This window comes from Balaenoptera physalus (genome assembly GCF_965194825.1).
Source record: "Balaenoptera physalus genome assembly, chromosome: 16".
NCBI classification, from domain to species: domain Eukaryota; kingdom Metazoa; phylum Chordata; class Mammalia; order Artiodactyla; family Balaenopteridae; genus Balaenoptera; species Balaenoptera physalus.
This window is the reverse complement of record NC_138898.1, coordinates 28,944,425-28,970,954: the sequence shown is the minus strand read 5'-3', so window position 1 is coordinate 28,970,954 and position 26,530 is coordinate 28,944,425. Positions and strand designations below refer to the sequence as shown.

General features: G+C 43.5%; 1 protein-coding gene across 1 annotated transcript; it reads left to right on the top strand.

Moving 5' to 3' along the window:
- Positions 1–544: 544 nt before the first annotated feature.
- On the top strand, positions 545–25,481 carry LOC309644667 (tyrosine-protein phosphatase non-receptor type substrate 1-like; the record flags this gene model as incomplete). The annotated part of the gene is made up of 4 exons (XM_082428564.1): positions 545–839; positions 6,682–7,002; positions 7,588–7,917; positions 23,898–25,481. Coding segments are annotated over 4 exons (1,053 nt in total), but the record flags the coding sequence as incomplete, so codon positions are not given.
- Positions 25,482–26,530: the final 1,049 nt, after the last annotated feature.

Below are 26,530 nucleotides of genomic sequence, written 5' to 3'. Positions count from 1 at the left end.
ACAATATTCTACTTTCTTCTTAAACTACATGTTCATTGTGTTGGGAGCTCTGCACATCACTGCCACTCAAGTATTGAGGTTGTTGGAGCCAACCTCATCATGAGAATGAGGATCTCTGTGGAAGACGGAAGTTGGTCCATAAAGGCTCTTGCAGTTAAATGAATAACCTACGAAATATATCCATCATCACTTTTCCTCACAACTCCGTGGTCTAAAGAAGTCATGTGGTCCCACCTAATGCAGAGGCCAGAAGTGCAGCTCTCCAGGAGGCCACAAAGTGAACAGCCAGAAATATTTGGTGAAGTATGACACTTCCAAAGAGGACTCAAGTACTCAAACCCATTCTCTGCCACATCATTTAACCTCTCTGTGCCTCAATTCCTCTCTTGTATTAGGGTCTCACGTTATAGGCTCATTGTGCAGGTTGCATGCAATATACACACAATGGGCTGAGTTCAAGGCTGGCTCATGGTGCACTAAGTTAATGAAAACTATTGCTGATAAATAATTGAGAAAACCTACTGGATCACCTAAGGATGAATAAATAACTGGATTGTGTTTCCCTCCAGGAGTGGCAGGTGAGAACGAGCTGCAGGTGATTCAGCCTGAGCGGTCAGTTTCAGTTGCAACAGGAGAGACGGCCACTCTCCACTGCAGTGTGACCTCCCTGTTCCCCGTGGGGCCCGTCAATTGGTTCAGGGGCACAGGGCCAGGCCGAGAGTTAATCTACAGTCTCAAAGGAGGCCCCTTCCCTCGAGTAACAAGTGTTGTAGATACTACAAGGAGAAACAACACAGACTTTTCCATCCGCATCAGTAACATCACCCCAGCAGACACCGGTATGTACTACTGTGTGAAGTTCCGGAGAGCAAGCCCTAATGTGGAGGTTAAGTCTGGACCAGGCACTCATCTCGCTGTGAGTGGTGAGTATGGCCTGGGTCTCCTTTGTCCCCTTGGTCTGTGACAGCAAGTCAAGAAGAATGTCCTCCACCCTTAGAGAAAAAAGAAAAAAAAAAAAAGAATCAAGTGCAGCAGTGGGTGCTTATATCATGATCTGATTTCACTCCCTTCTACAGATCAGGGAAACTGAGGACTGCAGAGGTCGTGCTACTTGCCAAAGGCCCCATAACTGGTAAAGCTGGGAAAAGTCTGGAACCCCAGTCTGCCTGGCTCCACAGCCCTTGCCTTTTCCATCCCGTCTAGCCCTTTGGTTCCAGGGATGAGGGAACTGAAAGTCTGAGTGACTTGTCCCGTCACAGCCCAGGTGTCACCTCCTGCCTCCAGAGAGTGCTCCCCTCAATGTGGCTGAGTCTTCTCTTTATTTAGCACCTATTGAGCACCTACTGTGTGCCAGGCCTTGCTCCAGATGTTGTGGAAGCAGCAGTGAACAAAGCAGACAAGGGCTCTTCTCCCGTGAAACTTATGTTCTTTCCCCTTCCAAAGAGAAGTCTCTCCAGGGCAGGGTTTCTTTATTTCCTCTTCAGAAACATCACACTGAGAAGAAATTCCTAGAGGCATAGGTTCAGTGTTTACTCTGATGGCCCGGGGTAGAGGAGATGCCCAGAGGTTGGGTGTTTCCTGGGGGTCTGTTGGGAAATCCCTCCTGTGATTCAGGGACCAACTCACACAGTCACTGAAGGCTCCCAGCAGAGCTGGGTCATCTCAGAATGTCCCTCCCCAGGGAAGAGGTTCCCCATGTGGGTGACTTAGGGGTAGCCCCATTGAGGCAGCAAAGGCACTCATTAAGAGTTTTCTGACAAAGACCCTGGATCCTCTTTCTAACTCCTGAATCCTGGACTGTGACACGGGAGGGAACTTTGACACTCTCTGCCCAACCCTCCATGTACAGATGGCGGCCTGAGGCCAAGAGGTGACTGGAACCCAGACCACAGTGGCATGGCCAGTGAGTGAGGGGATCCTTCCAGAACCCAATCTGATTCCAGGCCAGGCTCTTTCCTGTACCAGCATTGGAACTGGTTACATGGAAGAGCCTGGTACATGGAAGTTGAAGAATGAAAGCTCCTTGAATTAACCATTGAACATGATGTTTTCATTGCTTTCCCATAGGTTCAGAAGGCTCCTCGCATTCAGGCCCTAAGTCCTGAGGCGACTGGCAACTTCTCCCTACTTTCAGCCACATGATCCCAAATCCCTCATTCCATATCAGCACCTAGAGTTGCCCATTGTTTCAATAGCTACTTAACATTCAGGGTATGGAGACAATCGTTTTCATTTTACAGTCTCCTGTTGAAGGATACTAAGGTGTTCCTAACCTCGGGCTATCGAAACAGCACAGCAGTGGATAACCTTTCCATATGTCACTCTCCTCAAAGGGGAAATACCCACTGGAAGTAGCATTGCTAGATCAGAGAGTATGTGTATTTTAATTTGTGTGATTATATTGCCAAATTTCCCTCCTAGTCATGGTAGCAAATGAATCTTCCCAGAGCTCCAGGAATTAGCAGGGAAAGTGGCTTTATCCTGATTTTGCCGATATTACTAAACTTCCCAGATTGTCGGTTCCTTGCTCAGCCAGTCACAGCTAATAAGTGGTTCCACTGCCATTCAGATCTGCTGCCTCCCAGGAGGCTGCTCATCCTCTTCCCCAGGCCGCCTGCCCAGAGGATTACCTGGATGAGAAAGGAGGGAGGGGGAGGGGAGCAGCAGCCTGTCAGATGCTGAATCCTCCTCATGGCACTTACTCCTTATAACCAGTGCTCTGAGGGTAGGGCCGTCTGTTGTCCCTTTCACATATGAGGACGCTGAGGCTCAGAGAGAGGACCTGATTTGTGAGCAGGTAGGGGAGCCGAGATTGAACCCAAGTGCCTAGACTCACGGCCCTGCTCTCTGCACACCCCACTGTGCTTGTCAAAGTGTGGAGAAAACTCCAGGCCTGTCCTCTTAAACCCTTGTATTGTTCTGTTCTTTAGCAATAAGCATTCTAAAAAGTCCTGTATGGGAGGCAAGTCTAGCTTTACCACAGATCAGACAGATGCTACAGTGTCTCATGATGTGCTGAATGTTCCTAAAATGCAGGGCTCAGCACACTTAAAAGCATCAGGAGTTTTTCTCTCCGTTGTTGCGATCTTGCTCCTTCACTAGGCCTCATGTGGGAGCAGCTCTGGGAAGCGTAGAATGGACAGAGCAAAGAGGGACCAGTGCAATCCCAGCAGCACCATGCACGCCCATTTCTGGCTCTGCAGACTGAGGAGGAGGAGGAGGAGGTGTTCCCTAGCAGGTGCTGGGACACCTGCATGAGCAAGAGTTCATATTCTAGACTCAGGGGTCAGGAGCCCATGTCTTCCCTTGTTGCTACAGGGTCCCCAGGCCTGGGCATGCAGAGGCCACTCCTCCCTGTAGTTGCTTGAAGTCAAGAATCTCCGAGGGAAAAGGGGAGGGTGGTGGTCAGTGTGGGGGCTTGTGAAGGTGGGACGCTTGCTCTGCTGATGGACATGAAAGCTTGGAGGTGACAAGAAATACTTTTGGGACATGGTGGGCGGGTGAGGAGACAGTCCCTTCATTTCTCTCAGCCTCAGTTTTCTCATCTGTAAAATGGTGATCATCATGTTCTCCTTTCAGGAGAGTTGGCAGGATTTGAGGTGCTCTGTCTAAATCACCAGCACAGAGTAGGGGCCCCCCAAATCGAGGTGTTATTTCAAGGCTGTGACCCAGTTCCCTGTGCTGGGTCCCATTTCCTCACGTGTAGAAAGAGGATAATCACACAGCCTTTGCATGATGTCCTGAGGGTACAATGACCTGGTGACAGGACAGCCCCTCAGGGAGCGATGGTGCTGGCCTTCCAGACTGTGTGATTTTGGCAAGGCTCAGTTCCATCTAGTCCTCAGTTTCCCAATCTGTAAAATGGTGGTAATCACGCTGCCTTTCAGGGGTCTGTGATGACTGGAGAGGATCTAGGAAGTCCTGGATGGGGTGGACTGGGTATCACTGAGCTCAGTGCACAGTGGTTGAGAGCACGGGCAGAGCCCCCCTGCCTGGGCCTCCATCCCAGCCCTGCCCCGTCCCAGCTCTGGGGTCTCTGACCAGTCCCTCCCCACATTGGGGCTTGGTGTCCTCGTCCATCAGTGACAGAACTGCCCTTACAGAGCTGCTGCAGGAACTGAATGAAGGACGCATGTCAAGAGCTTAGAGCAGATCCTGGCATATGGTACGTGTTCCACCAACGTGAGCTCTGATGTGCTGGAGCCAGAGGACCTTGGATGGGGTCGTTTTCTCTACAGGACTAAGTACAACTGGGGTTGGGGTGGAGCTGGGTTCCTTTTGACCTTGGCTGCTTATTAGAATCACCTGGGAGATGGTAAAAAGATCCCCAGACCCTGGTTCCACCCTAGAAATTCTGATTTAATTGGTCAGACGTTGGCCTGGGCAGCTGAGTGTTTTCACTCCTACAGAGGATGCTGGTGCCCAGCCAGGGCAGAGGAGCCCTGAGTCACGTGTTCTCTGAGGTCAGAGGGAAGGCTGTGGTTTTTCCAGGACAGAGGTGGGTCCTCCATGGTGCCTGGGTTGTAAGAACAGCTCTCCTGGGTGTGAGTGCTTCAGAATAGCCTGTGATGGTGACAGGTCTTAGGATGCCCAAGAAAGTCATTTGGAGTCGATTGGCAGGCACACACCCCACCTCCAACAGAGCTCACCTGGGCTGAGAGGGGCGTCCTCCCAACTCAGACCACCCTGTTCAGACCCGAGCTTCATCGCTGGGGAAACCTTCCCATCTTTACACACGTGTGTGTGTAAACAGGCTCTGGAATGCCTGCAAATGCTCCCTGCTCAGCCTGGAGACTTCCTGCCTCAACACACCACAGTGACACTGACAAAATCTGTTCTTCCTCCTTTCAAAATGCTTCCAGCTTCTGTAAAGAGCTGATCTGGAGGAAAATGCCTGTGATCTCTTGTGTGTTTTGAAAGCCAGTTCCCCAAACTTGTTTCTTGAGGGAATTATTTTTAAAAATGGGAACAGATTTATAATGTGGTGTTTCTACTAGTTGTTTCATGTGGCTTTTTGCATGACAGCTGCATGGAGCATGATTTGAGACTCTTCTTGGTGTTTCTGTTGTGCTTTTGTTTTGCCTTCTTACTGCCTAAAAAATAAATGGGTAGTTTTAGCACTAGAATGGCCAGATCTTATGATAACAATCATGGGTGTTATTCATTTTTTAAAAATTATGGGTGTTATTGATTAAGCACCTACTATATGTCAGGCTCTGTGTTTTCCATATATCCTCGCTCATCTTACCAGATGGTGCTTGTATCTACTTTGTCCAGAAACAGACACTGAGGATCAAGGCTAAAGAACAGTGACACTAAAATCAATCGGTCCTGCATGCAGTGAGATGAGCTCTGACCTTTACTTGCTGGGTGCCCTTGACCAGCTTCGTCCTCCCTGAGCCTTATCCCATATATGGAGTCACTCTTGGGCCTCCCTCACGGGGCTGGTGAGGGGATTAAAGTGCTGAGGGTGATGGAGAGATCAGGCCATCTTTAGGCTCTGAAGAAACTCTGGACAAGTGGTAACTGATCAGAGTATCTTGTCCCTTTAGGGGTGTCCAGGATGCTGGTGTTTATACAATTTGACATATTAAGGTAACTCCTTGCTACGTCCTCAAACGTTTGACGAGTTTTAGGAAGCAAGTTAAGTATTTAAAAGTGCAAATATTTGTAATGTTTACTGTCTGCCGAGTTTTACAGGAGGTGTTGAGTAACAATGAACAATTGGGAAACACCTTACAGGAACCTTCTAAAGAGAGAAACCACCCTCACATTTGATTTACTGATTTGTGTGCTTCTGGGTGCTTTATAGGCCGGTGTCTGTGTCTCTACAGATTTAATAATAATTAAGAAATTAACCACCACTGGTTTCTCAGCACTCAGTGATCTTTCTTCTCAACCCAAAACTGAACCAAGAGAAGAACCCAGACTCAGAAAAACATCCCTTTGCCCCTTTCCTTTGAAATTCAGGGATCGATACATTAGTCCTACTGGAATATTCGTGGAAAGAATGAAAATTATTAAGTAAATTCATAAACACCCAAAGGGACAGCTCTGGATATAAATACAGTCTGGGTTAAAGAGAGATCTGTGTTTGTTTAATTTTGTGAATCATCTTGTGTTTTACTCATAGTAAAAATGCTCCCACTGCCTGATTTAACCCTCACTGCAGACCGGGAAGGATAATGCCTGCTGTCTCCTTTCACAGACGAGGAGCTGCGAGGTGCCATGGCCACACCTCTCATTGGATGGTCAGCCTGGTTCAGCTTTCATGCGGTCCCTCTATGACCCTGTTTCCCCTGCATTTACTTCTGTAAACATTTCTCCGAACTTACCTAAGTGTACCAGGGGGAGCCGAGCTAGGAACAGTTAACAGGAGAGTAAGAACAATCAGTACTTTTGTTCCTTTGCCCAAACTGGTGGGAAATCACCTGGCAGATGTAAGAAGGTGGACTTTGAACTCAGGCCTGGAATTCGATGTCAACCCTGCCTCTGACACAGAGTCACCTCTGGGAACCTGTGTGTCTCCTCTGTCAGATGAGCATAATGACACTGCCCTCCCAGAACTATTTGAAGAATTTAAAAAATAATATATGTGGTGGTTCTTAACGGTGTCACATTTTTATCATTAGGGATGATAATTACAATCATGTTCATCATTTATAAATGTTCCTTTTGTAGCCAAACCCTCTCCTCCTGTGGTATCAGGCCCCGCAGTGAGGGTCACACCTGAGCAGACAGTGAGCTTCACCTGCAAATCCCACGGGTTCTCCCCCAGAAACATCTCCCTGAAATGGTTCAAAAATGGCAATGAGCTCTCAGCCTCCCAGACCAACGTGGAACCAGAGGAAAACAGCGTTTCCTACAGCATCTCCAGCACAACCAAGGTGGTGCTGGCCCCGGGGGATGTTCGCTCCCAGGTCATCTGCGAGGTGACCCACATCACCCTGCAGGGAGACCCTCCTCTTCGTGGGACAGCCAACTTGTCTGAGACCATCCGAGGTAGATGCCCCTCACGCCAGCCTAAGCCCGCACCTGCCCTCAAGGCCCCAGCCTGTTCCTCCGCCCTGCTTTTTGCTCCAGGCCTCAAATTGCCTGGAATCTACTTCCTGACAGTCCTGCCCCATCCCCGGGCTCCTAGAGGAGCTGCTCACTAAATGCTGTTTTAATGGCAGCGGCCAGGTGGACACCCCTCATGTGCCAAGCACTGTGCTAAGTAGTTTCCTTTACTTTATCAATTGTTTCTCCAACGACTGAGCTCCTACTATAAGCCAGGCCCCTATGTGCTTGGTGATTTCATATATTTTGCTGCAGTTATTGTATTCCAACTGCATGCCAGGGGCTGTGCTTGTAGATGACACACATTATTAACCTAATAGGAGCCCAGTCCTTGAGCACCTACTGTGTGCCCTGCAGTGTGCTTCTGATTTCATTTATATGCAAAGAGACCCTCGGTGTTTGAGCACCTGCTGCATGCCTGACTCTGTCCTCTGGTGACTCCCTTGCTGTGCTGCAAGCTGTTATCCAGCCCCTCTCCTGTGACCTGCTGGTTCCATAAGGTCAGAGCTTCTGCCTATGCTGTTTCAGTTCCGCCTACCTTGACGATTACCCAACACCCCATGACGGGGAACCAGGTGAATGTCACCTGCCAGGTGAGCAAGTTCTACCCCCAGCGCCTACAGCTGACCTGGTGGGAGAATGGAAATGTGTCCCGAATAGACATGGCCTCGACCCTCATAGAGAACAAGGACGGGACCTTTAACCGGACGAGCTGGCTCCTGGTGAACTCATCTGCCCACAGGGAGGCTGTGCTGCTCACCTGCCAGGTGGAGCATGACGGACAGCCGGCGGTCACCAAAAACCATACGCTGGAGGCCTCTGCTCCTCAGAAGAACCAGGATGCAGACGAACCTCTGGGTGAGGTCTCCACTCCAACTGACCCAGTTCTTTACCTTTGTTATTTAATATTAAAGGTAGTAATTCATGTCTATTATAGAACAATCTAGAAGTCAATAGGTGTAAAATAGAATTTTAAAATAAGTTCCCTCCCCCAAATCCCACACCCCCAAGAGTGACCACTGGTAAGAGTTTGGCATATTCTTTATAGATCTTTTGACAGAAATATCCATGAAAGAAAGTAGGAAGGAGGGAGATCTTCCTGTTCATAGAGTCCTGCCTCTCGCTTTCTTCAACGAACAGTGATTATGTTCCTCATTGCCTGTCCACCCACCCACCTCCCTCCTCCTTGTTCTTTCTAACCTCTCCTTAGTCTCTCTCCAGCCTAGACTTTTCCATCCATATCAGTAACATCACCCCAGTAGACATCTGCACCTAATACTCTGTGAAAATTTGGAAGGGTAGCCCTGAGGACATGAAGTTTGAGTCTGAACCTGGCACCCAGGTGACCATGAGTGGTCACTGCACAGGGCTCCTTTGTCCCCTGATGTGTGACAATGGACCAGCAATGATCACAGTCGCTCACTGAACTTTTTCTAAATGCAGATCTCAGTTCAGCTGTGATCTCCTTTCCTGCTTCAACAACGCAGAGGGTTTGGAGTTTACAGAAGAGACTCAGGGAGAAGTGGGAGACGGGAGATGTTGTTGAAGATTTGTTGCCTTTAGTTCAGATGATTGGGCTAAACTAATAAAGGTGAATCTGAGTCCCTGAGGACACGAACCACCAGCCTGTATGACAGATATGTGCTAATTAAAGACAGGTTCCCCCTCATCTGGGCACTGTCCCAAGGACAGTCCCCCTTTCTATGAATAAAACATGTCTTATAGGTTATCTTGTAACATCAAGAGAGGGTCGAGTCACATCCAGAAGTCTTTCCTCCAGAAAACCTTTCAAAGTCCCACGTTCCTTCCAACACACCCATGGCGGTGTCCTCGTATTCTGAGTCAATGCTGGGTCACTGAGTGGCCATGTCCCTGCCTGCTGAAAGAATAAAGAGAGGAAGGGGAGAACAAACAACTTCCCTTAAACAAGAGATATAGAGAAGTTGCATAATTGTGTTCACTTTAACTTACTCTTGTGTGCACAACCAGTTGTCAGTGGAGTCCACAATTGTGTGGTCATACGGTTAAGGATCTTGATTTTCTACAGAACTAATACCAGTGCACACTTAATATATAATCAATACTAATTCCCTAATATCATTGATAGTGGAGTATAAATTCAAATTTTCCAAAATATATTTTATTGTTGTTTTTGTGCACCAAAATTGTTTTTAATTCATCTGTAAGTTCTTGGCAAAAATTTTCCATGACTCCATCTGGGCCTTGAGAAACTTTTTTTATTTGAAAAAGAATTTGAATTGTTTAAGACTATTCAGATTATTCATTTCATATAGTGCGAGCCGTGGTAGGTTCTGCTTTTGAGGTATTTGTTCCATTGTCTCTAAGTTGTCAAATTTATGCTTGTATAGTTGTTCATAACATTCCCTTACTATCCTTTTGATGTCTGAAGGGTCTGTAGTGATGTCCTCTGTTTCATTCCTGATATTGGATATGTGTCATTCATTTTTTCTTTGCAGTTGTACTAGAAATTTTTCAATTTTATTGGTCTTTTAAAAGAACCCACTCTTTTTTTTTCTCTTATTAGTCATCAATTTTATACACATCAGTGTATACATGTCAATCCCAATCACCCAGTTCATCACACCAACACCGCCAAACCCCCTCCGCTTTCCTGCCTTGGTGTCCATACGTTTGTTCTCTACATCTGTGTCTCAATTTCTGCCCTGCAAACCGGTTCATCTGTACCATTTTTCTAGGTTACACATATATGCGTTAATATACGATATTTGTTTTTCTCTTTCTGACTTACTTCACTCTGTATGACAGTCTCTAGATCCATCCACATCTCAACAAATGACCCAATTTCACTCCTTTTTATGGCTCAGTAATATTCTATTCTGTATATGTACCACATCTTCTTTATCCATTCTTCTGTTGATGGGCATTTAGGTTGCTTCCATGACCTGGCTATTGTAAATAATGTTGCAGTGAACATTGGGGTGCATGTGTCATTTTGATTATGGTTTTCTCTGAGTATATGCCCAGTAGTGGGATTGCTGGATCGTATGGTATTTCTATTTTTAGTTTTTTAGGGAACCTCCATACTGTTCTCCATTGTGGCTGTATCAAGTTACATTCCCACCAACAGTGCAAGAGGGTTCCATTTTCTCCACACCCTCTCCAGGTTTTGTTGTTTGTAGATTTTCTGATGTTGCCCATTCTAACTAGTGTGAGGTGATACCTCCTTGCAGTTTTGATTTGCATTTCTCTAATAATTAGTGATGTTGAGCAGCTTTTCATGTGCTTCTTGGCCATCTGTATGCCTTCTTTGGAGAAATGTCTATTTAGGTCTTCTGCCTATTTTTGGATTGGGTTGTTTGTTTTTCTAATATTGAGCTGCATGAGTTCAAGTTTGGAGATTAATCCTTTGTCCATTGATTCATTGGCAAATATTTTCTCCCATTCTGAGTGTTGTCTTTTCGTCTTGTTTATGGTTTCCTTTGCTGTGCAAAAGCTTTGAAGTTTCATTAGGTCCCATTTGTTTATTTTTGTTTCTATTTCCATTACTCTAGGAGGTGGATCAAAAAAGATCTTGCTGTGATCTATGTCAGAGTGTTCTTCCTATGTCTTCCACCAAGAGTTTTATAGTGTCCAGTCTTACATTTAGGTCTCTAATCCATTTTGAGTATATTTTTGTGGATGATGTTAGAGACTGTTCTAATTTCATTCTTTTACATGTAGCTGTCCAGTTTTCCCGGCACCACTTATTGAAGAAACTGTCTTTTCTCCATTGTATATCCTTGTCTCCTTTGCCATAGATTAGTTGACCATAGGTTCATGGGTTTATCTCTGGGCTTTCTATTTTCTTTCATTAATCTATGTTTCTGTTTTTGTGCCAGTACCATATTGTCTTGATTACTGTAGCTTTGTAGTATAGTCTGAAGTCAGGGAGTCTGATTCCTCCAGCTTTGTTTTTTTCCCCTCAAGAGTGCTTTGGATATTTGGAGTCTTTTGTGTCTCCATACAAAATTTAAGATTTTATGTTCTAGTTCCGTAAAAAATGCCATTGGTAATTTGATAGGGTTTCCATTGAATCTGTAGATTGCTTTGGGTAGTATAGTCATTTTCACAATATTGATTCTTCCAATCCAAGAACATGGTATATCTCTCCATCTGCTTGTATCATCTATAATTTCTTTCATCAGTGTCTTATAGTTTTCTACATACAGGTCTTTGTCTCCCTAGGTAGGTTTATTCCTAGGTATTTCATTCTTTTTGTTGCAATGCTAAATGGGAGTGTTTCCTTAATTTCTCTTTCAGATTTTTCATCATTTGTGTATAGGAATGCAAGAGATTTCTGTGCATTAATTTTGTATCCTGCTACTTTACCAAATTCATTGATTAGCTCTAGTAGTTTTCTGGTAGCATCTTTAGGATTCTCTATGTATAGTATCATGTCATCTGCAAACAGTGACAGTTTTACTCCTTCTTTTCCAATTTGTATTCCTTTTATTTCTTTTTCTTCTCTGATTGCTGTGGCTAGGACTTCCAAAACTATGTTGAATAATAGTGGTGAAAGTGGACATCCTTGCCGTGTTCCTGAACTTAAAGGAAATGCTTTCAGTTTTTCACCATTGAGAATGATGTTTGCTGTGGGTTTGTCATATATGGCCTTTATTATGTTGGGGTAGCTTCCCTCTATGCCCACTTTCTGGAGAGTTTTTATCATAAATCAGTGTTGAATTTTGTCAAAAGCTTTTTCTACATCTCTTGAGATAATCATATGGTTTTAATTCTTAAGTTTGTTAATATATTGTATCACATTGATTGATTTGCATATTTTGAAGAATCCTTGTATCACGGGGATAAATCCCTGTTGATCATGGTGTATGATCCTTTTAATGTGTTGTTGGATTTTGTTTGCTAGTATTTCGTTGAGGATTTTTCCATCTATATTCATCAATGATATTGGTCTGTAATTTTCTTTTTTTGTAGTATCTTTGTCTCGTTTTGGTATCAGGGTGATGGTGGCCTCATAGAATGTGTTTGGGAGTGTTCCTTCCTCTGCAATTTTTTGGAAGAGTTTGAGAAAGATGGGTGTTAGCTGCACTCTAAACTTTTGATAGAATACACCTGTGAAGCCATCTGGTCCTGGACCTTTGATTGTTGGAAGATTTTTTTTTTAAACATCTTTATTGAAGTATAATTGCCTTACAATGGTGTGTTAGCTTCTGCTTTATAACAAGGTGAATCAGTTATACACATACAATATCTCTTCCCTCTTGCATCTCCCTCCCTCCCACCCTCCCCATCCCACCCCTCTAGGTGGTCACAAAGCACCAAGCTGATCTCCCTGTGCTATGTGGCTGCTTCCCACTAGCTATCTATTTTACATTTGGTAGTGTATATATGTCCATGACACTCTCATACCCTGTCACATCTCACCCCACCCCCTCCCCATATCCTCAAGTCCATTCTCTAGTAGGTCTGTGTCTTTATTCCCGTCTTGCCACTAGGTTCTTCATGGCCTTTTTTTATTTTCCCTTAGATTCCATATATATGTGTTAGCATACTGTATTTGTTTTTCTCTTTCTGACTTACTTCACTCTGTATGACAGACTCTAACTCCATCCACCTCATTACAAATACCTCCATTTCATTTCTTTCTATGGCTGAGTAATATTCCATTGTATATATGTGCCACATCTTCTTTATCCATTCATCTGTTGATGGACATTTAGGTTGCTTCCATGTCCTGGCTATTGTAAATAGAGCTGCAATGAACATTTTGGTACATGACTCTTTTTGAACTATGGTTTTCTCAGGGTATATGCCCAGTAGTGGGATTGCTGAGTCGTATGGTAGTTCTATTTGTAGTTTTTTAAGGAACCTCCATACCATTCTCCATAGTGGCTGTATCAATTTACATTCCCACCAACAGTGCAAGAGTGTTCCCTTTCCTCCACACCCTCTCCAGCATTTATTGTTTGTAGATTTTTTGATGATGGCCATTCTGACCGGTGGGAGATGATATCTCTTTGTAGTTTTGATTTGCATTTCTCTAATGATTAATGATGTTGAGCGTTCTTTCATGCGTCTGTTGGCAATCTGTATATCTTCTTTGGAGAAATGTCTATTTAGGTCTTCTGCCCATTTTTGAATTGGGTTGTTCGTTTTTTTGTTATTGAGCTGCATGAGCTGCATGTAGATCTTAGAGATTAATCCTTTGTCAGTTGCTTCATTTGCAAATATTTTCTCCCATTCTGAGGGTTGTCTTTTGGTCTTGTTTATGGTTTCCTTTGCTGTGCAAAAGCTTTTAAGTTTCATTAGGTCCCATTAGTTTATTTGTGTTCTTATTTCCATTTCTCTGGGAACTGGGTCAAAAAGAATCTTGCTGTGATGTATGTCATAGAGTGTTCTGCCTATGTTTTCCTCTAAGAGTTTGATAGTGTCTGGCCTTACACTTAGGTCTTTAATCCATTTTGAGTTTATTTTTGTGCATGGTGTCAGGGAGTGTTCTAATTTCACACTTTTACATATATCTGTCCACTTTTCCCAGCACCACTTATTGAAGAGGCTGTCTTTTCTCCATGTATATGCTTGCCTCCTTTATCAAAGATAAGGTGACCATATGTGCGTGGGTTTATCTCTGGGCTTTCTATCCTGTTCCATTGATCTATATTTCTGTTTTTGTGCCAGTACCAAACTGTCTTGATTACTGTAGCTTTGTAATATAGTCTGAAGTCAGGGAGCCTGATTCCCCCAGCTCCATTTTTCGTTCTCAAGATTGCTTTGGCTATTCAGGGTCTTTTGTGTTTCCATACAAATTGTGAAATTTTTTGTTCTAGTTCTGTGAAAAATGCCAGTGGTAGTTTGATGGGGATTGCATTGAATCTGTAGATTGCTTTGGGTAGTAGAGTCATTTTCACAATGTTGATTCTTCCAATCCAGGAACATGATATATCTCTCCATCTATTTCTATCATCTTTAATTTCTTTCATCAGTGTCTTATAATTTTCTGCATACAGGTCTTTTGTCTCCTTAGGTAGGTTTATTCCTAGATATTTTATTCTTTTTGTTGCAATGGTAAACGGGAGTGTTTTCTTAATTTCACTTTCAGATTTTTCGTCATTAGTGTATAGAAATGCAAGAGATTTCTGTGCATTAATTTTGTATCCTGCTACTTTACCAAATTCATTGATTAGCTCTAGGAGTTTTCTGGTGGCATCTTTAGGATTCTCTATGTATAGTATCATGTCATCTGCAAATAGTGACAGCTTTACTTCTTCTTTTCCGATTTGGATTCCTTTTATTTCTTTGTCTTCTCTGATTGCTGTGGCTAACACTTCCAAAACTATGTTGAATAATAGTGGTGAGAGTGGGCAACCTTGTCTTGTTCCTGATCTTAGTGGAAATGGTTTCAGTTTTTCAACATTGAGGACAATGTTGGCTGTGGGTTTGTCATATATGGCCTTTATTATGTTGAGGAAAGTTTCCTCTATGTCTACTTTCTGCAGGGCTTTTATCATAAATGGGTGTTGAATTTTGTCGAAAGCTTTCTCTGCATCGATTGAGATGATCATATGGTTTTTCTCCTTCAGTTTGTTAATATGGTGTATCACATTGATTGATTTGCATATATTGAAGAATCCTTGCATTCCTGGGATAAACCCCACTTGATCATGGTGTATGATCCTTTTAATGTGCTGTTGGATTCTGTTTGCTAGTATTTTGTTGAGGATTTTAGCATCTATGTTCATCAGTGATATTGGCCTGTAGTTTTCTTTCTTTGTGACATCCTTGTCTGGTTTTGGTATCAGGGTGATGGTGGCCTCGTAGAATGAGTTTGGGAGTGTTCCTCCCTCTGCAATATTTTGGAAGAGTTTGAGAAGGATAGGTGTTAGCTCTTCTCTAAATGTTTGATAGAATTCACCTGTGAAGCCATCTGGTCCTGGGCTTTTGTTTGTTGGAAGATTTTTAATCACAGTTTCAATTTCAGTGCTTGTGATTGGTCTGTTCATATTTTCTATTTCTTCCTGGTTCAGTCTTGGCAGTTTGTGCATTTCTAAGAATCTGTCCATTTCTTCCAGGTTGTCCATTTTATTGGCATAGAGTTGCTTGTAGTAATCTCTCATGATCTTTTGTATTTCTGCAGTGTCAGTGGTTACTTCTCCTTTTTCATTCCTAATTCTATTGATGTGAGTCTTCTCCCTTTTTCTCTTGATGAGTCTGGCGAATGGTTTATCAATTTTGTTTATCTTCTCAAAGAACCAGCTTTTAGTTTCATTGATTTTTGCTATTGTTTCCTTCATTTCTTTTTCATTTATTTCTGACCTGATCTTTATAATTTCTTTCCTTCTGCTAGCTTTGCGGTTTTTTTGTTCTTCTTTCTCTAATTGCTTTAGGTGCAAGGTTAGGTTGTTTATTCGAGATGTTTCCTGTTTCTTGAGGTAGGCTTGTATTGCTATAAACTTCCCTCTTAGCACTGCTTTTGCTGCGTCCCATAGGTTTTGGGTCATCGTATCTCCATTGTCATTTGTTTCTAGGTATTTTTTGATTTCCCCTTTGATTTCTTCAGTAATCACTTCGTTATTAAGTAATGTATTGTGTAGCCTCCATGTGTTTGTATTTTTTACAGATCTTTTCCTGTAATTGATATCTAGTCTCATAGCGTTCTGGTCGGAAAAGATACTTGATACGATTTCAATTTTCTTAAATTTACCAAGGCTTGATTTGTGACCCAAGATATGATCTATCCTGGAGAATGTTCCATGAGCACTTGAGAAAAAAGTGTATTCTGTTGTTTTTGGTTGGAATGTCCTATAAATATCAATTAAGTCCATCTTGTTTAATGTATCATTTAAAGCTTGTGTTTCCTTATTTATTTTAATTTTGGATGATCTGTCCATTGGTGAAAGTGGGGTGTTAAAGTCCCCTACTATGATTGTGTTGCTGTCGATTTCCCCTTTTATGGCTGTTACTATTTGCCTTATGTATTGAGGTGCTCCAATGTTGGGTGCATAAATATTTACAATTATTATACCTTCCTCTTGGATCGATCCCTTGATCATTATATAGTGTCCTTCTTTGTCTCTTGTAATAGTCTTTATTTTAAAGTCTATTTTGTCTGATATGAGAATTGCTACTCCAGCTTTCTTTTGATTTCCATTTGCATGGAATATCTTTTTCCATCCCCTCACTTTCAGTCTGTATGTGTCTCTAGGTCTGAAGTGGGTCTCTTGTAGACAGCATATATATGGGTCTTGTTTTTGTATCCATTCAGCCAGCCTGTGTCTTTTGGTGGGAGCATTTAATCCATTTACATTCAAGGTAATTATCGATATGTATGTTCCTATTCCCATTTTCTTAAATGTTTTGGGTTTGTTATTGCAGGTGTTTTCCTTCTCTTGTGTTTCTTGCCTAGAGAAGTTCCTTTAGCATTTGTTGTAAAGCTGGTTTGGTGGTGCTGAACTCTCTCAGCTTTTGCTTGTCTGTAAAGGTTTTAATTTCTCCATCGAATCTGAATGAGATCCTTGCTGGGTAGAGTAATCTTGGTTGTAGGTTTTTCTCCTCCATCACTTTAAGTATATCCTGCCACTCCCTTCTGGCTTGCAGAGTTTCTGCTGAAAGATCAGATGTTAATCTTATGGGGATTCCCTTGTGTGTTATATGTTTTTTTTCCCTTGCTGCCTTTAATATGTTTTCCTTATATTTAATTTTTGACAGTTTGATTAATATGTGTCTTGGCGTGTTTCTCCTTGGGATTATCCTGTATGGGACTCTCTGTGCTTCCAGGACTTGATTAACTATTTCCTTTCCCATATTAGGGAAGTTTTCAACTATAATCTCTTCAAATATTTTCTCAGTCCTTTCTTTTTCTCTTCTTCTTCTGGGACCCCTATAATTCGAATGTTGGTGCGTTTAATGTTGTCCCAGAGGTCTCTGAGACTGTCCTCAGTTCTTTTCATTCTTTTTTCTTTATCCTGCTCTGTAGTAGTTATTTCCACCATTTTATCTTCTAGGTCACTTATCCTTTCTTCTGCCTCAGTTATTCTGCTATTGATCCCATCTAGAGTATTTTTAATTTCATTTATTGTGTTTTTCATCATTGCTTGGTTCCTCTTTAGTTCTTCTACATCCTTGTTAAATGTTTCTTGCATTTTGTCTATTCTATTTCCAAGATTTTGGATCATCCTTACTATCATTATTCTGAATTCTTTTTCAGGTAGACTACCTATTTCCTCTTCATTTGTTAAGTCTGGTGTGTTTTGACCCTGCTCCTTCATCTGCTGTGTGTTTTTCTGTCATCTCATTTTGCTTATCTTACTGTGTTTGGGGTCTCCTATTCACAGGCTGCAGGTTCGTAGTTCCCGTTGTTTTTGGTATCTGTCCCCAGTGGCTAAGGTTGGTTCAGTGTGTTGTGTAGGCTTCCTGGTGGAGGGAACTAGTGCCTGAGCTCTGGTGGATGAGGCTGGATCTTGTCCTTCCGGTGGGCACGTCCACGTCTGGTGGTGTATTTTGGGGTGTCTGTGGCCTTATTATGATTTTAGGCAGCCTCTCTGCTAATGGATGGGGCTGTGTTCCTGTCTTGCTAGTTGTTTGGCATAGGGTGTCCAGCACTGTAGCTTGCTGGTCGTTGAGTGAAGCTGGGTCTTGATGTTGAGATGGAGATCTCTGAGAGATTTTTGCCGTTTGGTATTACGTGGAGCTGGGAGGTCTCTTGTGGACCAGTGTCCTGAAGTTGGCTCTCCCACCTCAGAGGCACGGCCCTGATGCCTGGCTGGAGCACCAAGAGCCTTTCGTCCACACGGCTCAGAGTAAAAGGGAGAAAAAATAGAAAGAAAGAAAGAAAGAGGCTATAATATAGTGAAGTAAAATAAAGCTATTATAAAGCAAAGCTATACAGACAAAATCTCACCCAGAAGCATATACATATACACTCACAAAAAAAAGGAAAAGGGGAAAAATTAATATATCCTGCTCCCAAAGTCCACCTCCTGAATTTGGGATGAATCATTGTCTATTCAGGTATTCAACAGATGCAGGCATATCAAGTTGTTTGTGGAGTTTTAATCCGCTGCTTCTGAGGCTGCTGGGAGAGATTTCCCACTCTCTTCCCTGTTCGCACAGCTCCTGGGGTTCAGCTTTGGATTTGGACCCGCCTCTGCGTGTAGGTCGCCTGAGGGTGTCTGTTCCCCGCCCAGACAGGACGGGGTTAAAGGCGCAGCTGCTTTGGGGGCTCTGTCTCACCCAGGCCGCGGCGAGGGAGGGGTACAGAGGAGGCGGGGCGAGCCTGCGGCGGCAGAGCCCGGCGTGACGTTGCACCAGCCTGAGGCGCGCAGTGCGTTCTCCCGGGGAAGTTGTCCCCGGATCACGGGACCCTGGCAGTGGCGGGCTGCACAGGCTACCGGGAGGGGCGGTGTGGAGAGTGACCTCTGCTCGCACACAGGCTTTTTGGAGGCGGCAGCAGCAGCCCCAGCGTCTCACGCCCATCTCTGGGGTCCGCGCTGATCGCCGCGGCTCGCGCCCGTCTCTGGAGTTCGTTTAGGCGGCGCTCTGAATCCCCTCTCCTTGCGCGCCGCGAAACAAAGAGGCAAGAAAAAGTCTCTTGCCTCTTCGACAGCTGCAGACTTTTTCCCGGTCTCCCTCCCAGCCAGCTGTGGTGCGCTAACCCCTTCAGGCTCTGTTCACGCCGCCAGCCCCAGTACTCTCCCTGCGATCCGACCGAAGCCCGAGCCTCAGCTCCCAGCCCCGCCCACCCCGGCGGGTGAGCAGACAAGCCTCTCGGGCTGCTGAGTGCTGCTCGGCACCGAGCCTCTGTGCGGGAATCTCTCCGTTTTTCCCTCTGCGTCCCTGTTGCTGTGGGGTCCGTGCTGATAGCTGCGGCTCGTGCCCGTCTCTGAAGTTCATTTAGTCGGCGCTCTGAATCCCCTCTCCTCGCGCACCAGGAAACAAAGAGGGAAGAAAAAGTCTCTTGCCTCTTCGGCAGCTGCAGACTTTTTCCCCGGACTCCCTCCTGGCTAGCTGTTGTGCACTAACACCTTCAGGCTGTGTTCACACCGCCAACCCCAGTCCTCTCCCTGCGATCGGACTGAAGCCCGAGCCTCAGCTCCTAGCCCCGCCCACCCCGGCGGGGAAGCAGACAAGCCTCTCGGGCTGGTGAGTGCTGGTCGGCACCGCTCCTCTGTGCGGGAATCTCTCTGCTTTGCCCTCCGCACCCCTGTGGCTGTGCTCTCCTCCGTGGCTCCGAAGCTTCCCCCCTCTGCCACCCGCAGTCTCTGCCCGCGAAGGAGATTCCTAGTGCGTGGAAATCTTTCCTCCTTCACAGCTCCCTCCCACTGGTGCAGGTGCCGTCCCTATTCTTTTGTCTCTGTTATTTCTTTTTTCTTTTGCCCTACCCAAGTACGGGGGGAGTTTCTTGCCTTTTTGGAGGTCGGACGTTTTCTGCCAGCGTTCAGTGGGTGTTCTGCAGGAGCAGTTCCATGTGTAGATGTATTTCTACTGTATCTGTGGGAAGGAAGGTGATCTCCGCGTCTTACTCTTCTGCCATCTTCTCCCCTCCCCCCCGTTGGAAGATTTTTAATCACAGTTTCAATTTCATTACTTGTGATTTGTCAGTTCACATTTTCTATTTCTGCCTGGTTCAGTCTTGGCAGGTTGTGCCTTTCTAAGAATTTGTCCATTTCTTCCAGGTTGTCCATTTTATTGGCATTGACTTGCTTGTAGTAGTCTCTTAGGATGCTTTTTATTTCTGCGGTGTCTGTTGTAACTTCTCCTTTTTCATTTCTAATTTTATTGATTTGAGTCCTCTCCCTCCTTTTCTTGATGAGTCTGGTTAATGGTTTATCAATTTTGTTTATCTTTTCCAGAACCAGCTTTTAATTTTATTGATCTTTGCTATCGTTTTCTTTGTTTCTATTTCATTTATTTCTGCTCTGATCTTTATGATTTCTTTCCTTCTGCTAACTTTGGGCTTTGTTTGTTCTTCTTTCTCTAGTTCCCTTAGGTGTAAGCTTAGATTGTTTATTTGAGATTTTTCTTGTTTCTTGGGGTAGACTTGTATAGCTATAAACTTTGCTCTTCGAACTGCTTTTGCTGCATCCCACAGGTTTTGGATCATCGTGTTTTCATTGGCATTTGTCTCTAGGTATTTTTTCATTTCCTCTTTGATTTCTTCAGTGACCTCTTGGTTATTTAGTAACGTATTGTTTAGCCTCCATGTTTTTGTGTTTTTTACCTTTTTTTCCCTGTAATTCATTTCTAATCTCATAGCATTGTGGTCGGAAAAGATGCTTGATATGATTTCAATTTTCTTAAATTTACTGAGGCTTGATTTGTGATCCAAGATGTGATCTCTCCTGGAGAATGTCCCATGCACACTTGAGAAGAAAGTGTAATCTGTTCTTTTCGGATGGAATGTCCTATAAATATCAATTAAATCTATCTGGTCTATTGTGTCATTTAAAGCTTCTGTTTCCTTATTTATTTTCATTTTGGATGATCTGTCCATTGGTGTAAGTGAGGAGTGAAAGTCCCCCACTATTATTGTGTTACTGTCGATTTTCTCTTTTAAGCTGTTAGCAGTTGCCTTATGTACTGTGGAGCTACTATGTTGGGTGCATATATATTTATAACTGTTATATCTTCTTGGATTGATCCCTTGATCATTATGTAGTGTCCTTCTTTGTCTCTTGTAACATTCTTTATTTTAAAGTCTATTTTTTCTGTTATGAGTATTGCTACTGCAGCTTTCTTTTGATTTCCATTTGCATGGAATATCTTTTTCCATCCCTTCACTTTCAGTCTGTATGTGTCCCTAAGTCTGAAGTGGGTCTCTTGTAGACAGCATATATATGGGTCTTGTTTTTTAATCCATTCAGCAAGCCTGTGTCTTTTGGTTGGAACATTTAATCCATTCACTTTTAAGGTAATTATAGATACGTATGTTCATATGACCATTTTCTTAATTGTTTTGGGTTTGTCTTTATAGATGCTTTTCTTCTCTTGTGTTTCCCACTTAGAGAAGTTCCTTTAGCATTTGTTGTAAAGGTGGTTTGGTGGTGCTGAATTCTCTTAGCTTTTGCTTGTCTGTAAAGCTTTTGATTTCTCCATCAAATCTAAATGAGATCCTTGCCGGGTAGAGTAATCCTGGTTGTAGGTTCTTCCCTTTCATCACTTTAAGTATATCATGTCACTCCCTTCTGGCTTGTAGAGTTTCTGCTGAGAAATCAGCTGTTAACCTTATGGGAGTTCCCTTGTATATTATTTGTCATTTTTCCCTTGCTGCTTTCAATAATTTTTCTTCGTCTTTAATTTTTGCCAGTTTGATTACTATGTGTCTCGGCGTGTTTCTCCTTGTGTTTATCCTGTATGGGACTCTCTGCATTTCCTGGAATTGGGTGGCTATTTCCTTTCCCATGTTAGGGAAGTTTTCGACTACAATCTCTTCAAATATTTTCTCTGGTCCTTTCTCTCTCTCTTCTCCTTCTGGGACTCCTATAATGTGAATGTTGTTGTGTTTAATGTTGTCCCAGAGGTCTCTTAGGCTGTCTTCATTTCTTTTCGTTCTTTTTTCTTTATTCTGTTCCACAGCAGTGAATTCCATCATTCTGTCTTCCAGGTCACTTATTCATTCTTCTGCCTCAGTTTTTCTGCTATTGATTCCTTCTAGTGTAGTTTTCATTTCAGTTATTGTATTGTTCATCTCTGTTTGTTCGTTCTTTAATTCTTCTAGGTCTTTGTTAAACATTTCTTTGTTAAACATTTCTTGCATCCTCTCGATTTTTGCCTCCTTTCTTTTTCCGAGGTCCTGGATCATCTTCAGTATCATTATTGTGAATTCTTTTTCTGGAAGGTTGCCTATCTCCACTTCATTTAATTGTTTTTCTGGGGTTTTATCTTGTTCCCTCATCTGGTACATAGCCCTCTGACTTTTCATCTTGTCTATCTTTCTGTGAATGTGGTTTTTGTTCCACAGGCTGCAGGATTGTAGTTCTTCTTGCTTCTGCTGTCTGCCCTCTGGTGGATAAGGCTATCTCAGAACCCACTCTTTGTTTCAGTTATTTTCTCTATTGTTTATCTGTTTTCATTTTCACTGATTTTTCTTCTTTCTTTATTATTTCCTCCCTTCTGCTTGCTTTGGGTTTATTTTGCTCCTTCATTTCTCATTTCTTGAGGCAGGAATTTAGATTATTGATTAGACTTTTTCTTTTTCCTAGTGCCACACCTGTGTCTCCTCTTGTGCTTGGTTCCTGACTGCTGTGTTCTTCCTCCAGTCCTCAGGTCCCTAGACAGTCTTCCTCCTCTTCCACCTCAGAGTCCTTCTAGGCTTGTCCTGTGTGTTATTTCTAGGGTTCAAGTTGTACTGAACGAGGAGAGTAGGAGAGAAGAGTCCATGCCATCTTGTCTGGCATGGCCTGTAAATGCTTTTTAATCTTCCATCTTCTGCTCAGGCTCAACCAGGGCTGGTACTTCTGGGTGCTGAAGGGTGCCTGACCCATGATGCCTGCTAGTGTAGTAAGGCTGGAAATGCTTTTTGGAGCATCTAGGTTGGCAGGCTGCAGAGAAGTGTAAGATGCTGATGTGATCCTTCTCCCCAGATCCAAAGCCTACCCTGGGCATCTGAGGGCTCCAGCCACTGCAGGCCTGCATCCAGTGGGTCTGGTGTGAGGATGCACATCTTATTGTTTGTTTTTATGGTATAGCGTTTTTTTTTTTTTTTACAATATTTCTAGCCTAATGGACCTCTCTTCCCTAGTACAGCATAAATCAAGATGTTAACGGAGTTTTTGGTTGGTTGGTCGGTTTTGATAGTGGGAGAAATGTTCTGAGTCCTCTAATACTTTGGTTCTCTTTTGTCTTTCAGGAACCTAAATCCCTTCCCCCTACTTTTTTCTTTTTCCCTTTACCTCTCAGTTGACATCAGCATGACTTCCTTCTTTTCAATTTTTCTACCCAGAAGTTATGCACCTTAACTCATGCATATCCATTTATTCACATCTGTTCTCCTTGAATTAGATTCCTATAGTCAGTGTAAGTAATTACCACATTTAGTGATTTAGTACAAGACACATGCATTATCATACAGTTGTAGAGGTCAGAAGTCTATAATGGGTGGCTGGACTCTGCTCCTTCAGAAGGCTCTAGAGAGGAATCCATTTCCTTGCCTTTTCCAACTCCCAGAGCTGCCCACACTCCTTGGCAAATGGCCTCACATCAGTCTGACCTCTGCTTCTGAAATCACATCTCCTCCAACTGTTCTGCCTCAATCTTTTACTTATAAGAATCTTTGTGATTACATGGCCTCCACTAAGAAAATGTGCCCATCTCCAGATCCTTAACAAATCACTGCTTCTAATCCCTCTTGACATGTAAGGTAACATATGCACAGATTCTGGGGATTCTGTTCCAACCCTTTTAAATCACGCATACTTTTAAACCCCTTTCTATGATCTGTGCTCCTTAGGACACTTTTCCAATATTTTCAAAGTTTAGACAAATTTATATTGGTGGTGGTATTTCCAAATAACTCTAGCTGCCTTGTCTATTTCTCCATAATTTTCCTGGTGGCTGGTTGAAGATGGGATGGCAGCCTAGTGAGAGACAATTAAGATTTGCTGAATTTTCTCTTGTCTCACAGTTATTTTCACATCTGACATTTTCTCTCCAAGTAATAACACCCTTGCAGCCTGAGAAAGACAGTGGGAGAATGAGGGACTCCTGTATGCTGAAATCTGCCTCAAGCTTGAGACCAGGATGCAGGTCAAAGCCTCAGAGTGCTGATGGGCCCAGGTGGCCTCAGATGGAGTAAGTGGAGGCCTCTTGGAATAGCTCCTGTGTGATCCCTCTAATCGCTCCTCTTGTCCCCTGATTTCCAGGCCCAGAGCTGTCTTCTCCTCTCCTGGTAGTTCTCCTCCTAGGCCCCAAAGTCCTGCTGGTGGTCGGTGTCTCTGTCATCTTTGTCCACAGGAAGCATTGGGCCTGACTGTAAGTTGGGGTAGGAGGGAGGACAGGACAAGATCTGTCCTAGATGAAATAAGGTCAGTAGGGGAGCCAGCCCACAGGTCACACAGGGTCAGGTCCCACGGGGAGAAAAGAGAAGGGGACACACTTCCTTCAATACCCACAGGAGTATCCTGTTTCCCTCTAAGAGGTGCCCAACTCCCAGGAGGTGTGTGGGATCCTGGAGGAGGTGGGCTGGATCAGGGGTTTTCAAAGGGTGTCTCTTAGCAGTTCTGTGGAGGAAGTGGGCAGAGGGTGCTGAATGAGGAGGAGCTGAGTGGGTGGTTCCCTTGGAGACCATTTCTAGACACTTGAGTCCTGGGGCTCCTTGGGGCAAAAGGAATCCACATTTTCGGGTAATGTTGAGAACCCTGGATTGGCTATTCTGAGAGTGGCTTCTGCTCTGACCCTCCGTGTGACAGAATAGAAGGGCTGGGGATGGGGCATCAGGACCTGGGGAGGAGGCTGAGGGGTCAGAGTGCTATCCCAGGGGCTGCCCATCCTCTCAAGACAGACATCCTGGGAGGAGAACACCTGGGCACATAGGAGGCATGCAAGGAACGTTTCCTGAGTGATGAGCAGATAATTAAATAGGGACATGTTTCTCACAGCTCCTTCCTTCCCCCCTGCTGGTGTCACCCTCAGTGTCTGCTGCCTCCTTCTCTTCCTGAGGGACCCAGCCCAGGAGAAGGACTCAGCTGGGAGCTTCCATGACTCTGCTCCAAATGCCTCCCCTCCATGGAGACTTGCCTGCCCACATGCCCCTGAAGCCTCCAGAGTTGGATCTTCATACATGGTCCTGAGCAAGGATCATGGGAATTAGCTCTGGGGGCTGACTCAGTACATCTCCCTGGAATGTGAGAAATAAGTCATATCAGCACAGATCAGGTTATCTCTTATCCATCACCTTGGACTCGGTCATGAACTACACAATAATGCCCTGTGCTGAGGAGTTATTCTGTCCTCTGGATTCCTGCCTTCACCTGACTCCCCACCCTTTGAGGTGCCTCTTTAGTACAAATGGCTCCCCATCTTAGTTTTAAGAAAAATTATTCTCCTTCCTCGTTGTCTAAATAGCCAACTTCTCAAACCCAGAAAGTAGTGTTCCCTCATCTCTCCGTGATGGGAAGAGTAGTTTTTCTATCATCTTGCATCCTTCCCAACCCTATTGCTCATGGTAAATATACTGTGTCCAGAAGCCTGGTGTCATCCTTGATTTCTCTTTCTTTTATATCACATATTCAATTCTGCCTTCAAAATGTTTATGTCCAGTGGTGAGATGGAACTCTTCAACAATTGACTATCCAAAAGGAAAAATAAATAAAGAAAATTTCTTGGTATAAATACTCCTAATGTGGTCAATTTCAAGTTAGCAACAGTTTAACAACTAGTTTGCAAAATTCCTGAAAACGTAAATATCAGCTCTCATGAGCCAGTCTAATCCCCTCCAGGACACTTCTGAATTGCATCCATAATCGGCACATTCTCACCCCCACCACTGCTCCCTGGTCCCAGCCACCATCATCTCTTCCTGCACCATTGCTATAGTCTCTGACTGGCTTTCCTGTTTCAGCCTCAGTGGTTCCTTGGGAATGTAAGTCAAATCCTATCATTCCTCTGCTTTCTCCTCCAACATGTCAGCCAGGCTCACTCTCTTCCTTCATTACAGCCTCTGCTCAAATATCACTTTATCAAAGACATCTTCCATATACCACCCTGTATAAAGTATCAATTCCTCTCTCACCCTCGCATTCCATGACCTTTTAACCTGATTAATTTGTTTCCTGAACACTTATTACCATCTGACATAAAAAGCATAGGCAGTTCTCACTTTGCATGGTAGAGAAGGACCATAAAAATTACTGTGTAAACAGAATCATGGAAAGAGATCTCAGTAATCAATGGGATAAATAAAGATTGTTCTGTGATCATTAAAATTTGATTTCAAAATATTAGGAACTCTCTTACTGTCAGCTACTAATAATATGTAGTTTGACAAATTAGAAACACTGAGAATTAAAGAAATTTATTTCTTTATAAAAACTTATCCGAAGTGTTTGAACAGTGCTTGCCTTCTTCTTCTTGCATAATTTATAATATAAGAGCATCTTTTTTACAACTTGGTGATTATGCTCCTTGCGAAGTTTGGATCAGTTTCCGACATTTTATGCCTTGTACTCTCAATGTTGTTAAATCATTACAAACTTTCTTTAATTCAAAGTATTTGCTGTTGTCACTTCCTCTGGGACATTTTCACCCTTTTCCTCACTAACACTTTCTTCATTTATGTGGTAAGTTTGCCTTTACTAAGTTCTTCTGATTGCATATCTAGAATCTTTCTAACACTATTAAGGTACCATTCCTTGGTCAGCTATTTCTCCTGTAATCCATTTATATTTGACTATAACTTCTTGCGTCATCATATTTTGTCTCTCCATGGCACTTTCATCTTTGTTGCCAATTCCCTTTTATAATTATTCACTTTTGTAAATGTCATGTGGGTTTATCA